At 42.7% G+C, this 17,596-nt stretch overlaps 1 protein-coding gene across 3 annotated transcripts in view; it reads left to right on the top strand.

Annotated features, from left to right (window-relative positions):
• Positions 1-2,450, top strand: part of LPAR3 (lysophosphatidic acid receptor 3) — a 101,561-nt gene extending 99,111 nt beyond the window's left edge. For all 3 annotated transcript variants that reach the window (XM_053214339.1, XM_027058733.2, XM_027058732.2), the window contains one exon: positions 652-2,450. In XM_053214339.1, coding sequence (XP_053070314.1) covers positions 652-980 — 329 coding nt within the window. In that variant the 3' untranslated portion in view covers positions 981-2,450. The remainder of the gene's footprint in view (positions 1-651) is intronic.
• The last annotated feature ends 15,146 nt before the right edge of the window (positions 2,451-17,596 follow it).

Here is a 17,596-nt window from a genome sequence, read left to right as displayed (position 1 = left end):
TTATTGTCAGGAGAACATTCAGAACATCTGATTAAATTCCTAATGTTTATTTATTTTTGAGAGAGCACGTGAGTGGGGGAGAAGCAGATTGAGGGGTAGACACAGAATCCGAAGCAGGCTCCAGGCTCTGAGCTGTCAGCACAGAGCCCAACGCAGGGCTCGAACTCACGAACCATGAAATCATGACCTGAGCCGAAGTCGGATAGTTCTACTGAGCTACCCAGGCACCCCAGAACATCTGATCTAGCGAACAGCAGAGGTTGTGAGGCCTCCCCACACAGACTCCTGGAATTTGGCCTCGTTTTCTCCTCTGCAAAGTGTGTGTCATGACTCAGCAGCCTTCTAGTGTGGTTCAGAGAACTGACGGAGAGAAGGTACGAGTGGTGCTTAGCAGGAGGGAGGTAAATGTGAGCCCCTAATTAGGAGCCCCGGGTAAGCCGATAAGGAGTTGAAAGAGAACATGGTTAATAGGCAAGGATGTGCCCAGCTGTTTGCCTCTAACGAGCCCAGGTCTCAAGTGCTCAGAGGAAGGGTGGAAGTTTGCTTTGCAGTAGTCAAAACAAATCCTTAAGGTCCCTTGATGCCGCTGACTGAAGGCCGGGTGAGAAGAAATCTAAATAAGCAGCCCGGCTTCCTTTTCTGTCACTGCAGGGGCCTTCGTCGTGTGCTGGACCCCGGGCCTGGTGGTTCTGCTGCTGGATGGCCTGAACTGCACGCAGTGTGGCGTGCAGCACGTGAAAAGGTGGTTCCTGCTACTGGCGCTGCTCAACTCGGTCATGAACCCCATCATCTACTCCTACAAAGACGAGGACATGTACAGCACCATGAAGAAGATGATCTGCTGCTTCTCTCAGGAGAGGAACCCGGAGAGACGCCCCTCCCGCATCCCCTCCACCATCCTCAGCAGGAGCGACACGAGCAGCCAGTATAAGGAAGACAGTATCAGTCGAGGCACGGTCTGCAACAAGAGCAGTTCCTAAGCTGTGGGTGTCCCTGTGCCCACCCAGGCCTCCTCTGGGAGAGGAGCTGTTAAGAATGGCTGCCTGCCTCTGACAACACCCACCTACAGTGTTATTTGAGGTCTAAATTAATCACTGGCAGATTTTTTAAAAATCACTTTACATAGTTTAAAAGCATGAGCAGTAAAGAGGGGACACAGCGCGTTTAGAGAAAATGCACAAAAGAGGGAAGACAGCACAGCAGATTACTGAGTGATGTCCTGTGAACCACTCAGAGGACCATTCTGGGCCCTGCCGCCATCTTGTAGCCATTCTCTTTGTGCTTTAAAAGGATGTTGTTAAAGGGCTTAGACCAAGATAAATCACGATGTTACTTGAGCCACTTGCTATAGCTGCTTGGAAAGCCTATGTAGTTCTTTCTGCATGCATTTAAAATTTTTTAAATGCTTCAGCTATATTTGTTTCCTCAAAGAAACCGTGGCCAGTAGCTAGGTGTTCAATAGGAATCTCAGAAAAACAAATCGGTAAGGGCTCCAGATTAGACTTGATTTTTAAATGAAAGAACATTCTGAGGAGGAAGATTTACTTAGAAACAAAAAAAAAGGTAAATGTTAGAAACTTCTCTTAGATTAGAAAAAAGGCCTTGATGTGATCGCCGAAGTGTGCATGGGTGTGTATACACATCTGTGTGTTTATACATTTCTAATTTGTAGTTAAAGACCTCAAGGACAATGGTAGTGAAATAAATTCACTGGCCATCTAGACTTTTCAGTCTAGAACTATAGCTGTAGAAATGACCTGTTGTGCTCTAAAAGAAAAGAAAAAGAGGTGATTCATTTGCAAACAGACATACAGCAAAGTAAAAGGTATATTGATAAGTGGGCCTGAATTCCTTTCATATAGGACCATATATGAGCTTGACTTGAGTCCTTATTTTCAGTTAACTCCATACCACTAGTGGCTTGTCGGATTTTAGTATATGGAATAATTTTCACATTTCATATTTTGCGTACAGTTATTGACATATTTCTGGTACTTGTCTTACATATGGACTGAATTTTGATCTGAGTTCTCTTTTAAAATTTTCGCCTTCAAATACGTAGGCAACATGAAAGGCAAGTCAGTAAGAAAAATAAAAAGCTTCAGACACACAGGCTACTGACCAAAGTTTTTTATATAAAGCATTTAGAATATATTCTGATTTTAAAATAAGAATAACTTCAAGGCAGATATTATAATATTTATGTAGTTTGCAAAAGAAGTTTACATTTTTTTTTTGCTATTGTGATGTAACATTTATGTGCAAGAACTACTTGTAATAAAAGGATTTGAAAATCATGCTTTTAGATATAATGGCCTAAAATAGAGAGTATTATGATTTGAAGGTGTAGATGTCACAAACTCCATGTAGTAAGTGGAGTATATCTGAAGCTTATATCAAGAACACCTATAAAATTAAATAAAGAATTTGTTCTCTCTTGTTGAGGTGCATTATTGCTTTGTGTATTTTCTAAGTAAAAATAGAGTCTGTGGTAACTATAACACACATTTCTATTGCAGAAGAAAAATCAAATTTGCCACGAAGTACATACTCTCAATGTTTTATGTAAGCATCTCGAATCTACAGCTGGCCAAAGGGTGGAGGATTGAAATTGAATCCCAGTCCCTGAATAGCTACTAAGGGATCTTTAAAGGTTTTATTTTGAGGAAAGCACTGTTTTTAGTACCCTGCAGCAGAATGTAGTGTTCAGAATAGTGTCTGGAGGGGATCCAAGTGTGGGAAATTCACGATGGAAATATACAGCTTTTGTTTTTATGTGCACACTCATATCTCAGTGATGGCTCGAGAGTAGAGAGGTCATGTATATTTGGAATTGACAAGTGGCAAGGGTCACAGGGCTCCCCTAGAGCATGGCAAGTGCATCTCTTAGTTGGAGAAAAAAACGAAGAATGAACGCTTTTCCCCTCAAAGCCTAGGACCCCAAGCTTACCCGCAAGTCATTGAGATGATGGTTCTAAAAGTTCGACCTAGACCTTTTCAGACCAACCCTTGACTCAAAGCTTGGGTTCCTCCCTAGCCAAACAGGATTCAATTTCCTTAGATTTGTAGCACTGCCCAAGGTGTTCACATATCTCTGTGTTGGTGAGAGGATTTGGTTCTTTGTGAAGCCTACCTGCTTGGAAAGAGAGAATTTTTGGAAATAAATTGGTGAAATTTTTTGGTGAAATATTTTTTTAAGTGAGTCGTAGACTTGGGGCCATAATGTGATCTTTAGACGCCCTAAGCACTGAGATGATTATGGCCTCCATTTGTGTAATTCCAAATACAAACAATACTGAACCACAGAATAAATGTAAACCTCTAACAGAGCTCTAATTGCCCTCACAATCAGCCCTTTGATGCTTTTAATAAACACTAACAATCAAAATTTAGAAAATTTCGCTGCCCCTGTTTTACCCGGCATACTGATCATGTGCACAGCCCATGATCGGATGACTCAGGATCCAGGATGAGGTGAAGTCAGTTGTATCAGCATCAGGTAGTGGGGGGTAGGGGAGACATGGAGGCAGGTGGTACAGCTGTGTTCTTCTGATGCCACCCCACACGCTATAGGGCATGTCATGCCCCAAGTCTGTAGACTAATTTCACAAGGTTGAAAGTATTTTGTGCTTATTAGCCCATTAATTCTTTAATCATTCAGGGTGGGGGAGAAGAATGCTTGGTCCTCTTTTAATTGATTGAATAACCATAATGATGTTAAGCCTGTGAAGACACCGTGAACGTGACTTAACGAAAATCTCAAGCCCTATTAGAACCTGGAATAAAAATAACCAAGGTGTTATTCTACATGATGATCCATCTCACGGTGAACTAAAAAGAATTTAAAACTCGAAAACACAGATCTGACTTCTGGGATGCTTGTCAAAGAATTATATCCCGTTGGTGGACCACTAAATGTGATATTAAATCGGAAGCCCCTAGGTCTCCTTCCAATTTTACACACCGTCTTTCAGGCAAAGGCATAGGGGTTAAAATCACTTGACCTGAAAATTTTTTTAAGTAAGGAAAATTTTATTTCGCGTGAGTGATGCTTTCCTGAACACATCACTTAATGTAAAACACTCATAATTTAAGACCAGTTTTCACAGAACAGTGTTAGAATGGGAGATGCTGTTGCTGTGGGGGTTGGGTTTTTTGGGGCCCTAATGCTGTATTTTATTTTTACAGCATCCTCACCAGTGCTTTTTAGAGTGTGCTTGCTCCTAAATTAACAGATGGCAAACTATCAATGGCAATGATTACGAGTTCAGAGTGTTTTATCGTAGATTACTTCTGAGCTAAAGGTTTAATAGTGCAAGCAATTGCATAATGGTCACCAAAATCACGCGTGGAGGTTCCAGGGGACATCGGTAAGAGTGTGGGTCACTGTATACAATGCAGTGCCTTTGCATGCCAGTCCATGAGCACAGTTTGCGATTCACTGGGGTCAGCCAGTCTTGGCATATGCAGTTCTTGCCAGCTTTTTAGAGAGTTGCAATTTTGTACAGCCAAACTTTATAAAAATTTTCTGTATCAGCAACTTCAAGTTTGCACAATTCAAATTTGCATAAACCATCTGTGTTGTATTTGTTACTGAGATTAGAGCCTGTACATTCTATATTAGTGTACGGTTATATTGAAAAAAGTAGGGAAAACTATCCCTTCCTCACGATACTCAACTTGCATCTGTTGGAAAAGCATCTGATCCCCTAATTTTGTTAGAACTTTACTACTATCAGGAAACTGTACTAATGTATATGCATGTCCACAGTATGGTTGGCACAGAGTTCTTCAGTTCACCACCCGTGCAAATGTACATGACAGCCATCTTAAAGAAAGCGCTAGATTGAAATTCAGGATACCTGGGTTCTAATTTCTGCTCTACCCTAAATGGTCAATGAAACTCTACATAGGATTGCCAATTTACCAAATGAGGGGCTCAAATGATCCATAGGGACATTTTTAGCTCCAAAATTCTATTATTCTATACATCACCTCCCAGATATGAATCATGGAAAGAACCCTAAGTCTTTGGATTCTTTGAATTTCACTCCTGGTGTGGGTATTTCAAAGAGAAGGAACTGTGCTTTCATTTATTACAATGGTTCTCAAGCTTTAGTGTACGTAAGAGTCACCTAGGGAGACCATCTAAAATCTATGAGATTAAGGTAGGTGTGAAATGTGTAATTGTAAATCTATTAATATGGGGGGAAAGGATTTCTGGAATAAAACTGCTCACCAAAATGGAGAACCTTAGAGACCTGATGGCCTGCTTCTGTGTGCTAAAGTGAAACTTAAATGTGAAATGTATGAGCTGGTGTTTACTCCAAGGCAAATAGAAACCCACACATTTATTTTTGCACTTAACCAACATCTTTGAACGTTCCCTAGATGCTAGGGAACAAAAAGTCCTACCCTTAAAAGAATTAACAAAATCAGGGGTGCCTGAGTGGCTCAGTCGGTTAAGTGTCCGACTATTTTTTTTCTTTGATAAACGTATTTATGGTGAAATGATTACTACAATAAGGTGAGTTAACACGTCTATCACCTCACAGTTACTTTTTTTGTAAATGTGGTGAGAATATTGAAGATCAACTTTCAGCAACTTTCAAATATACAATATAGTGCTTTTTGCATGTTTATTTGTTTTGAGAGAGAGTGCAAGTGGGTGAGGTGCAGAGAGAGAGAGAGAGAGAGAGAGAGAGAGGGAATCCAAGCAGGCTCCATGCTGTCAGTGCAGAGCCTGACACAGGGCTTGATCTCACAATCAAGTGAGATCATAATCTGAGCCAAAGTCAAGAGTCAGATGCTTAACTGAGCCACCCGGGTGCCCCAACAATATAGTATTGTTAACTATAGTCACCGTTCCTATTGTATGCTAGATCCCTAGAACTTACTCATCTGACATGTGTAACTTTAGACCAATATCTCTTCATTTCCCCCACCTCCTGCCCCAGGGAACCACTATTCTACTCTCTGTTTCTATGAATTCAGCATTTTTAGATTCTACATATAAGTGAGGTCATATAGGATTTGTCTTTCTCTGCCTGACTTATGTCACTTAGCATAATGCTCCCAAGGTTCATCCATGTTGTTGCAAAAGGCAGGATTTCCTTTTTTGTGGTTGAATAATATTCCATTGTGTGTGTATAAGTGTCCGACTCTGATTTCAGCTCTGGTCATGATCTCTTGGTTCACAAGTTCAGGCCCCCCATCAGGCTCTGTGCTGACAGTGTGGAGCCTGTTTGGGATTCTTTCCCTCTCTCTCTGCCCCTCCCCTGCTCACATTCTTTCTCTCTCTCTCAAAATAAATAAACTTTAAAAAAAAAAGAATTAAGAAAATCATAAACATATATGCATTTAAATAATCCAAGAGAAATCAAGTGAAAGGGAGCTGAAAATGCTAAAGAGAGACATGAATGGATGTAGCCATCCTCAAGGTATCACTCTGAAACATTGGTGATGTTGTTATATTTTTAAGATCTTGACTCTGTTGTATAATTCTTTTAAAATTTTTTTCAAGTTTATTTATTTTGAGAGACAGAGCACAGAGGAGGGGCAGAGAGAGAGAGATTGAAGGAGAGAGAGAATCCCAGGCAGGCTCCACACTGTCAGTGTGGAACCCAATGCGGGGCTGGAACTCACGAACCGTGAGATCGTGACCTGAGTGAAACCAAGAGTCGGACGCTTAACCGACTGAGCCACCCAGGGGCCCCTGTTGTATAATTCTTGCTGTAGAATTCCCCAAGACCTGAGGGAAGAAAAGGAAATCACATAAAGGGGCTACCTTTGGGGTTAAAATCAGTTTACAGTTCGTGGGTTAGGGATCTGGTACTGGTAATCACAAATTAGACTTGTGTTTCTCTTAGGTGAATGCCCGATCACAGGTTTATATAAATTGGGAGTTGGGACCTATCAGTCAGCCTTTGGTTAGGAAACCAGAAACCATTCTGGGTACTTATAACAGGAAGGTATTTAAAGTAGGCAGTTAGGTACTTATAAAACAGTTGGAAGGGCTAGAGGAGAAAAGGTAAGGGAAGCCAAGCCCATAACTGGCTCTCAGGTCGGCAGCTAACTTTCTGGGAATTGCTGCCACACATGGGGGGCTCAAACTTTTGGACATGCCCCCTGAGGCAGGTAATTTGTGACACACAGAGGCCACTGCAAAATCTACTTCTGCTGCTAGAGGAAGAATATGGCTTCAGCTTCCCTTCTGCCTTCCTCATCTCTCATAAACTTCTGGCACTGGCAGAATCTAGATTAGGGTATTGGCTGGCTTTGTATTCTGGGAAGTATAGTTCCCAGGCTTCCAACCTTTCACATTCAGGGGAGATAGATGAGATTTTCAGTCAGAAAAAGATTTGCAAACTGCCAATCCAGGAAAAAGGAAGGAGAGGGGGCTTCTTAGCTTCTGAGAATTCCCCCTTTCTACAATATGGGTCCTTTGTTTTTTGTTGATTAAGGGTAGAAGATAATAATATAGTTAGTTCTGGACTAAGAGGTGAAAATTCACTAAAACATGAAGTATTGGTACATATAATTTACAGGTTCCTGGTACATAGAATTTACAGGTTCCTGTAAGATCTTATGGATCTTCTGAAGGCTGAATGGGAATGAGACCCCCCCCCCAAAAAAAACCCATAAAAGCAGAGTTCACCTATTATTGGCTCTTCATTATCCAAACCTATGCTATCAAAGTTAAGATGAGAACATGAGAAAGAAAATATGGTGTTAGAGTTGATAACCAAACACAACAAAGATAGATCTATTTAATCTCTCCTTCAGGTCCAGATGGTGTGAATAGAAGAGGATCTTGAAACAGGCCAAAGTAGGCGTAAGACTCAGATTTGTGAGGTCATTTCAAAGTCAGAACTCAGTGTCCGAACCAATGGCGAGAGATCAACCCCTTTCTGGACTAGAGCAGTCCTAGATCTGCTTCAGAGTCTGTGGTTTGCCTGGTGGAAAGTAACACCGAATTTTCTTCTTTTGACAGAAATAAGGGCCCAATATAGGCATCTTTGTGAGAAAGGTATAACCTAGGGATTATCTTGATCTTACAAATGAGGGGAAACTGAAGACCACAAGATTGAATGAGTATGTAAGATACACAGTGACCAACTCAAGGATCCAACTTAGCTATTTAAAGTTCTTCCTCAGCTTTTCTTCTCTATTCTGAAAACATTGCTTAATAACTGTATATGACTTCAGAATCAAAGAGCCAATGTTAATTAATAATGGGTTAGCCATTTTAGGGCTTAAGAATGTTTATGCTCTTTGAGCAATTCAGCTTCTGAGAATGCATGCTAAAGAATGGTTCTAAATTAAGAAAAGGCTTTGTGCACAAAGGTGGTCAAAACAACATTTACAACACTGGAAAGTTCTAAACATCTTAAATAGTACATGTAAAGCATTGTGGTCAAGTGCATGGATTCTGGAATCCTATTGCCTACATATCTCAGCTTTTTCACTTGCTAGCTATGTGACTTTCGGCCAAGATCCTCTTTGGGCAATTCCACCCATCATAGGCTTGTTATGGAGATGAAAGAAGTTATATGTCAAATATTTAACATAGTACCTGGCACTGTGTATGTGTATTTATTGTTAGGTATGCAATGCTATTTAACATTCTTTTTTTCTTTTTTAGAGAGGAGACAGCATGTGCACGAGTGAGTCGGGGAGAGGAGCAAAGGGAGAGGGAGAGAATCTCAGTCAGGCTCCACACTCAGCACAGAGCCCGAGGCAGGGCTCGATCTGGACCCTAGAATCATGACCTGAGCTGAAATCAAGACTGGGACACTCAACCAACTGAGTCATCCAGGTGCCCCAATAAATTAACACATTTTAAATTATCAGTTTGGTTTATCTAATATTGAAAAACATGTATGATGGTGATTTGCCGATGGACTGGATATGGTAACAAGAGATGCATCTTAAAGAGACTTCTAGTGTTTGGGTCTGAACACTACAAGAGTAGAATTTCTTTAAAAAAAATTTTTTTTAATGTTTATTTATTTTTGAGAGAGGCAGAGACAGAGCGTGAGTGGGGGAAGGGCAAAGACAGAGGGAGACGCACAATCCCAAGCAGGCTCCAGGCTCCAGGCTGTCAGCACAGAGCCTGATGTGGGCTCAAACCTGCAAACCACAAAATCATGACCTGAGACAAATTTGGATGTTTAACCGACCGAGCCACCCAGATGCCCCATTTTATTTCTTTTTAGACAACAGTTTTATTGAAAGTTGGGAGCAGAGCTCCCTTCCTTCCCAGTCAGTCCTGGCCACGTGGGCCTCAGGGTCCACATATGAGTCCTACAGGCAGAACACGGGTTGGGGGTCAGCAGCCAAACACACGCACACGCAGAGTGGCGAGTGTTGAGGCCTGGGTTTCACGTTCTTCACGGTGACTAGTGGGCAGTGAGGTGAGTATCCCAGCAGCCAAAGTCGCAGGTGATTTTCAACCAACGCCGACCGACCCCCCAGCTACCCCCAGCAAAGCGTTCAGGCAAGGGGTCTGGGGCACGAGGAGTAGACCTACCCACAGCCTCCAAAAGTAGAATTTGTTTTTACTGAGATGGAGAAATTGGTAGGAACAGAAGATATGGGGATAGGTGGGAATCAGGAATTCAGTTGTAGAGTGACATTTGATGATGCCAAGACAAAACCAGGTGGAGGTGTTGGGAAGGCAGCTGGAGAAACAAACCAGTCCAGGCTGGAGATGGTAATCTTGGAGTCACCGGTATATGAATGGCACTTAGATGTATGGGGTTAAACTAAATCACATAGACAGTGAGTGTGGATAAAGCTAATAAAAGGTCTGAGAACTGACCCTTAGGGATTTGCAATGTTCATTTCAGAGAAATGAAGAGTCTGTTAAGAAGACAGAAGGAGCAGCCAGTCATGTAGGAAGAGAGCAAAGTGACAGTGAAGACCAGAGTGATCAGTCGTGTCAGATGCTGCAACGTGAGGTTTTGGCCTTGGAGGTTTTGGTCACCTTGACAGAGGTGTTTCAGTGCAGTGGGGGGGGGGGGGGGGGGGGATGAAAGCCTGCCTGAAGGGAGTCCAAGGGAGCCTGAGAAGATAGCACTGGAGACAAGTGAGGACTAGCTAGTTTCAAATTGTTGCTCTTTTCCTAAAAAGGGACCAGCAAAGCGGGACAGTCCCTGGAGGGACATGGGCAGTGGTGGGGGAACTTATTTTAAGATGGGAATTATTACAGCGTGTAGTTGCAGGTGGGGATGATCCAGTAGAGAGGGAATCCGTGATGATTCGGGAGCGTTGTGGTGATGATTGCTGGAAGGAATGAGCTCCAGGATCTAAGTGGAGGATCTGGTCTTTCACAGCGACAGGGACATTCCATTCACAGTAAGAGGAGAGAAAGCAGGGTGTGCATGCAAGGAGTTGGGACATGTGCTGATGGGGTGCATTCACGGTTTTCCTCCTATCTAATCAGTGAATGCTCCAGATCCTTAGCAGAGGGCTATGATAAGGCAAGAGGCGTTGAGGGGGGTTGAGTGGAGAAGAGGAAGTGAGACGTCCCTGTTGAGGGGAGTGGGACAGTGAGTGGACCAGGGAGCTCAGTAGGACTGCCAGACCAAGCCCACCTAGTGACGCTAGTGAGCCCAGATTTAAGACCATTCAGAGAGTTCATGTATTTCCCTTTGGCCTGTCTTTCAGCTCAGCTGCAGAGAGCTGAACTGTCTGTCAAGCAATGTCTGGGCTTCATCCCAACCAATTAAATCAGAATCTCTGGGGCTTGGACCCAACCATGGCGTGTATGTGAAGTGATTGCCCTGTGCAGCCAGGGTTCAGAACCATGGGTTAAAGCAAAAAGGTAATGGGAAGGTTCACAGAAGAACCTGAGATCCGGGACATCCTGCTGTGAAAAATTCAGTGTCTGTTTAATTATTTAAGTGTGGGCTGAAAACTTAACTGAGAAAAGGAGCCCAAGAGGGGGAACTAACAGTGAGTGGCTACAATGGGGTAGAAATTGTGCTGTGCGCTTCACACGCTTGGTCCTGAAAAAGATACGAATTAGATAAGAATCTTGGAGATAAGAATTTTAGCCTCTGCTTTATAGTAAATGAGCTGAAGCTCAGACAGGTGATGTGAGTTGCCCTCAGCTCCCCTGCTAATAAGTAGTAAGAGCCAGGATTTGGATCTGGACCAATTTGCTCCCAAGTTGTTGCTCAAGATTTTGTGAAAGATGTGAGACTTAAGCTGTGTGTTCATGTAGTAGGAGCGTTTTGATTTTGGATGTGCAAGAGGGCTTCCCAGCTGGAGGGACACTCTGAGAAAAAAGACCTGAAGGCAAGAAAGAACATGATGAATACAAGAGATATTCAGGGAGACAACGCCTCCTGCGGCAGATGGGTTGAAGTAAATAAGAGAACAAATGATTCCACCAACCAACAGATAAATGAGTTGGGGGAGTGTCTGTCCTCCGTGGCCAGACAGCTGGGCAGGCTGCCAATGTACTTGGGGCCCAAGGAAGCTGCATCACAGAATTGCTAAGCAAATGTTCCCTGCATTGTTTGTACAATTCATTATTTTTACAAAATGATAGCTGTTGGGCTCCATTGAGATAAAAGATGGCCTCTGAGTATAATCTCATTATCATCTGTCACCATGGCTGGGGAGCTTTATGTGTCCGCAGAATCTCAGAATCTATATTTCTCTAGCTTTAATCTCAGGGTCGATATCCCAACACAGCACTGCTCATAATAAATAGCTAGTAGTAAATGATAAAGTAGGCTACTGTGTTTTATTTTATTTGGCTTTCAAGCCAATCAATTTTATAGCTGTCTGTTTGAGGGCTGAAAAAAACTTCTGGAGACAGCAAAGAATCATATGAAAAACTAGAACACGCTGACAAAATGAATCTTTATCTCCCCGGCTTCTCCCATGGAAAGACGCCCTGGGTAGACTGTTGATTATACATCTAATAAGGCAGCTGCTCATGGAAATGATCCTTTTGATTGGTTTGCAGGCTAACTCGGTTTTATGCCCCTTTGGCCAGTGATATAGCTTCTCATATACACTTGTGTGGTATATTCACTGATGACATTGGTTTGCTTGCCTTCTGTCAGCGGTTTTTTTTTACTTTGAGAATATGGAAAATCATAATTCATGAAATGGTAGCAAGAGAGAGAGAGAGAGATGAAAACTAGAATAGCATCTGTCCTCAACAATACTGCTAATTAAAAAGCAGAAGCTACCCCCTTTCTGCCTAGTATTCTTCTTGGAGCTACATGTGGTTCAAATAAGGTGGCAAGTGTCTTCCCTGTCCTGGGGTAGAAAGCCTACACTTTTGAGGGTTTTTTTTTTTTTATGTTATAGGGGAAAAAAAGAAGAAATATCAATGAGCCAATAAAAAATATGCCACACAGTCACCAAAAAAGGCAACTTCTACATATAATTGCTATGCTTGTCTGCGTTTCAGTTGCTGACCAAAAAAGTCCATTTGGTTCAAGTTGTTCATCAGTACAGCAAGCACTTGATTCATTCATTCTCTGAGCAAACTTTTGTAGAGTATCTACTGTGAGCCAGACAGCGTTCTGGGTATTGAGAAGATGTCAAGGGAAATACGATGGACCCTGAGTTCAAAAACAGCTTACACTAGTGACTAAGGCTCTTCCAATAGCTAATCATGGGACAAGGAAGGGGTTGCCATCACTGTCCAAAACGTATGACCAGAGTTATGACTATTCAAAGTGCCCTTTGGGTTGCCTTTGTACAGCTGGCAGGCTACGGCACGAAATCCATTACTGCCATGGAACCAACAGGATTTTCCTAAGAACCAATGAATGCAAGGGCATTTGCATGTGATGTGTATATTTTGTGTAGCTTATGTAAATGAGTTATAGGCACACTTCACAAAAATTATCATTACTATCCTGAGGTGTATTTCTTGATTTTTGTTTCCTTTACTATTTTTTAATTTTTCAAATCCATTCGATTCCCCTGTGGAAGTCTACGCAGAAAGGCAAAAGATGTTTAGCTAGAGAGGAAGAGTCAGGGGAAACTGGGAGAGCTGCCACAGATGTAACCTAGACTGCTAAGGGGCTCACTGTCGTCACACGAAGGACATTCCCAGCGTTGAATACAAACTGGAGCACCGTGCAGGACATGGCTCCTTCGCTTCCAAGGCAGCATGTTCTCTTGATTGCCCCTTCTCCGTCTCTTTTGCTGGTTTCACTTTTCTCCCTGGCATCTTAATCATGGCAGGGTCCACCACTGGTCCAGCTCTCTTTTCCTTCTCCCTTCACCCTTGGTCATATCATCAAGCTACATGGCTCTGAGTAACCATCTATATACTGGCAACTCCCAAATATATATCTATACCCAGGACCTCTGTCTCTGTCTCTGTCTCTCAACAGCTCTAAACTCATGTAGAAAATACCCCTTCAATGTCTAGTAGTCATTTCTTCCGACCCCAAGCTTGCTCTACGCGTAGCCCTCCCCATCTCGGTTGATAGTAACACAGTCCTTCGGGTTGCTCAGGTCAAAAATCTTAGCGTCTTCTGTCACCTCTCTGTTCCTCGCCATCCACACCTAATATATCAACAAATAGCGCTTTTCAGCATAAAAGCAAAATCTGACCACTTCTTACCACCCCCAGTACTATGCCCTGGTCTTTTGTCTGGATTCCTACAGACCCGCTGATTAGTCTCCCTGCTCCTCCCCTTTCCCCTCTTACTATCTATTCACACTGTAGCCAGAGTGATCCTTTCAAAATTCAGGTCAAATCACATTATCCCTCTGCTCTTGGCCTGGCAATGGCCTCCTGCCTTATTAAAGTGATGCCAGTGACCTTCATTGTCGAGTCCTGTCGCCTTTCTATCTTTTCCCCTTCCACTCCCTGGCTCACTCACAGCACTCCAGTTACACTGTTGTCTTGCTTGTCCTTGAACATGTCAGCAATGCTCCCACCTCAGGGCCTTTGCATTGTTGCTTCCTCTGCCTGAAATGCTGCCTCGCATTTATCTGCGTATAGCTTACACCCTCATCTCCTTCAAGTCTTTACTCCAATGTCTCCTTCTTCATGAGATCCTCCCTGACCACCCTATCCAGTTTTCAACCTACCCCACTCCTGGCACGGCCCTGACCCCTTTCCTTGCTCCATAAGGTTCCCCCCACTAGAACTTAAGCTCCATGAAACAGGAATTATTGCCCGTCTTGTTCAGTCATCATCCCAAGCACTTAGAACAGTGCCTGGCAAATAGTAAGTGCTCAACAATTATTTGGATATAAATAAAAATGAATGAATATATAATACACAGGAAGGAACCTCCTCTTAAGGAGTATTTCTATCTATACCAGATATCAAATTTGTGTTCAAATAGTCCTAAGGGAACATAGAAACACTTTTCTGAATAGTTATCAGACACACAAGTTCTGGTATTCCAATCACTAACACTTTTGGTGCGTTTGTTATAAACTGGGCCCTGTGAGAAATACTCTACACGCATCATCTCTTTTAGCACTCACAGCCCAGTGAAGTAACTTGGAATGATGTTACCTCCATTTTATATCAGGGGTGCACCGGCTCAAAAGGACTAAGGAGTTTTCCCCAGCCACCCAGCTCACACGCAGAAGAGTTTCTTTACCACTCTACAAGGCCACCTCCTTTCAGTAAAGACCTAATGTCGAATTGGTTCTTTGAGATTCATTTTTCAACAGTTTGTTCAAAGTCCTAAGAGAATCCCTAACCTATTGTTTGAAACTGGCAGTGGAAAGATCTGAGAAGTATGACCAACTAGCCAGACAGAGCTATAAGACAGACACAGGACTCATTTGGATACTGTTTTAATAACCCTTGATACTGATGATTCTAACAGATTGGAAGGATATGAAAAGAATCCAGGATTCTACCAAGTATAAATGTCTTCAGAGATAACCTGACAATATATTTATATATGTTAAGAGTCAATAAATGCAAAACGTAATCAACTAAAGTGTGTAGTCTGGGTGGGAGGAGGGTTAGTGCAGAATTCTGGGAGAAGGTAAAGAAATCCAGTAACACAGAATGTGAACGCAGGGCTGCGAATGATGAGACGAGCTCGGCTGAAAGGCACTTGTAACCTTGCTTTAAATAGAACTACTCTGTCCCAGTAGTGCTGTTCCCAGAGAAACACTCAGTTACCACCTCTGGGTGTTCCCAGGATTCACTGGAATGGCAGCCTCTTTGTGTATAGAATGGGTTGAATGGTGCCCCCCCCCCCCCAAATGTGTCCACATCCAAATCCCTGGAACCTGTCTATGTTCCCTTCTTTGGAAAAAAGATCTCTGCAGATGTAATAAAATTAAAGATCTTGAAAGAAGACCTTCCCCCAGTGGGCCCTAAATCCAGTGATGAATGTCCTAATGAGAGATAGGAGAGAAGACACACAGAGAAGGTCATGTGAGGCTAGAAGCAGAGGTTGGAGTGGCTTGGCTTCCATAAGCCAAGGAAGACAATGCCTGGAACCACCCAATGTGGAAGGGGCAGGGAGGGATTCTCCTTTCAGGCCTCAAGAGGCAGCAAGGCCCTGCTGATACCTTGATTTCAGACTTTCAGCCTCCAGATTGACGGAGAATAAGCTTCTGTTGTTTTAAGCCACCCAGTTTGTAGTAATTTGTCACGGCAGCCCTAGGGAACCGGTAAAATGCTTAAGTATCACTCAACTCCAGGCTGGTTTAGATATAAGTATGGGTGTGTTTAAGGAAGTCAACACATTGTAAATATTTTGTGTGAGGGAGAAGCATACATTTGGTATATCATGTGCCCATAATGTTTAAGAAAATTTGACCTACTATTAAAATGAAGAGAACTTAAACTCTATAACATATGAATAATTGCTTTAGATTTTTAAGTTATACCTTTACTAAGTTTATACATACAGTATTGAAATAAAAGAAATTAAGGGGGCGCCTGGGTGGCTCAGTCGGTTAAGCGTCCGGCTTCGGCTCAGGTCAAGATCTCGCGGTTTGTGAGTTCGAGCCCCGCGTCGGCTCTGTGCTGACAGCTCAGAGCCTGGAGACTGCTTCCGATTCTGTGTCTCCCTCTCTCTCTCTGCCTCTCCCCCACTCATGCTCTGTCTCTCTGTCTCTCAAAACTAAATAAACATTAAAAAAAAATTTTTTTACTAAAAAAAAAGAAATTAAGGTTAGCCCTCCTTGTAAGTTTGACTTATTAGTGTTCTGTGTTATTTGAGCACTCAGAAAGTTATATTAGTTCAGTCAAAACATTGAAGTAATAAAAAAATGGAATGCATTGATTTATAAATACAATTTAAAATGCTTGAAGTTGTTAGCTTAGAAATAGGATCACATATTATTCAAAGGCCTTTAACATAGTTTAAATATATATGACAGGGTATATATACCATACAGAGAACAGTCAGATTTGATGCAGAACTTAAAAGCTTCAGGAAAAATTAGTTTTTTTAATCTGTAACCTTAATAAATTGAATATTAATTTTTAAAAACAATGTTAACCTCTGAATAGTTTTTACTGCCTCAGAACCACTCGAGGGCACCAAAAAGCTCACATTTAATAGAAGCAACATAAAAGGAACTTTCTAACTGTGTCATCCTTCAGGAACAGGGCCACGGGAGGCAGCCAGCAGGAGTGAATCAGTGTCTGGACAGTGTGAAGGTGATCTGTGCTCTGGTGGGAACAGCAGAAGGCCGTGAACTTCGCTGGTGGGTGCCTTTGTTCTGACTCAAAGTGTTCCTTGACACGCGGAGGAACATCAGGTCCAAAGGCCTCTAGTGACTGAACAGATAACGTGAATTCCATCAAAGCTCGGCACCACTCATCCCTGCCTCTCCTCCCCAAGACAGTGCAGTGAGTGTGGCGTTCAGGCAAGCATTCGATGTTCTCTTTCTTCATTAGTTTAATTTGAGGAACCAACTCTGTCCCTGCAGAGAAAACTCTAGAATGATCATGTTGAAATGGTAGCCATTTCCGGGTGTAGTACTTAATGTACTTAAACACACCCTCATTGCTGCATGTATCATTGGTTTCCTTACGTGTGGCTGCTGGTCCTAACATTTCCATCTGCTTCCACGTTGGGCCTTTGGTCAGGTCCGAGAGGTATGGCCCTGAGCACGTGCTGTCGTGAACCGCAATACAGGGTGTTGGTCATCGCTTTATCGGTAGTCTGAAGAATCACAGTGGGTGACTGAAGGCCTGGAAACCATAAAGAAACAGAAATGATTTTGTATGAAGAAAATGAAAGGGGACTTGATAATGGTCTTAAATGTATAACCAGTTTTAAGACTATCCTTAGTTCTGTCCACTTCTTTTTTTTTTTTTTTAACGTTTATTTATTTTTGAGACAGAGAGAGACAGAGCATGAACGGGGGAGGGACAGAGAGAGAGGGAGACACAGAATCTGAAACAGGCTCCAGGCTCTGAGCCGTCAGCACAGAGTCTGACACGGGGCTTGACCTCACGGACCGTGAAATCATGACCTGAGCCGAAGTCTGATGCTTAACCGACTGAGCCACCCAGGCGCCCCTATCCACTTCTATCTTATATTCACTTCAAAGTTCTTGGGCTGCTCCGGGGACTTGTAGAGGACAGCAAGGTGGAGGAAGCAAGGTGGTGGGAGGA

The sequence above is a fragment of the Acinonyx jubatus genome, chromosome C1 (genome assembly GCF_027475565.1).
Source record: "Acinonyx jubatus isolate Ajub_Pintada_27869175 chromosome C1, VMU_Ajub_asm_v1.0, whole genome shotgun sequence".
Lineage (NCBI taxonomy): Eukaryota > Metazoa > Chordata > Mammalia > Carnivora > Felidae > Acinonyx > Acinonyx jubatus.
Note: the sequence above shows the minus strand (reverse complement) of the source record. Positions and strands in the feature narration are given on the sequence as shown.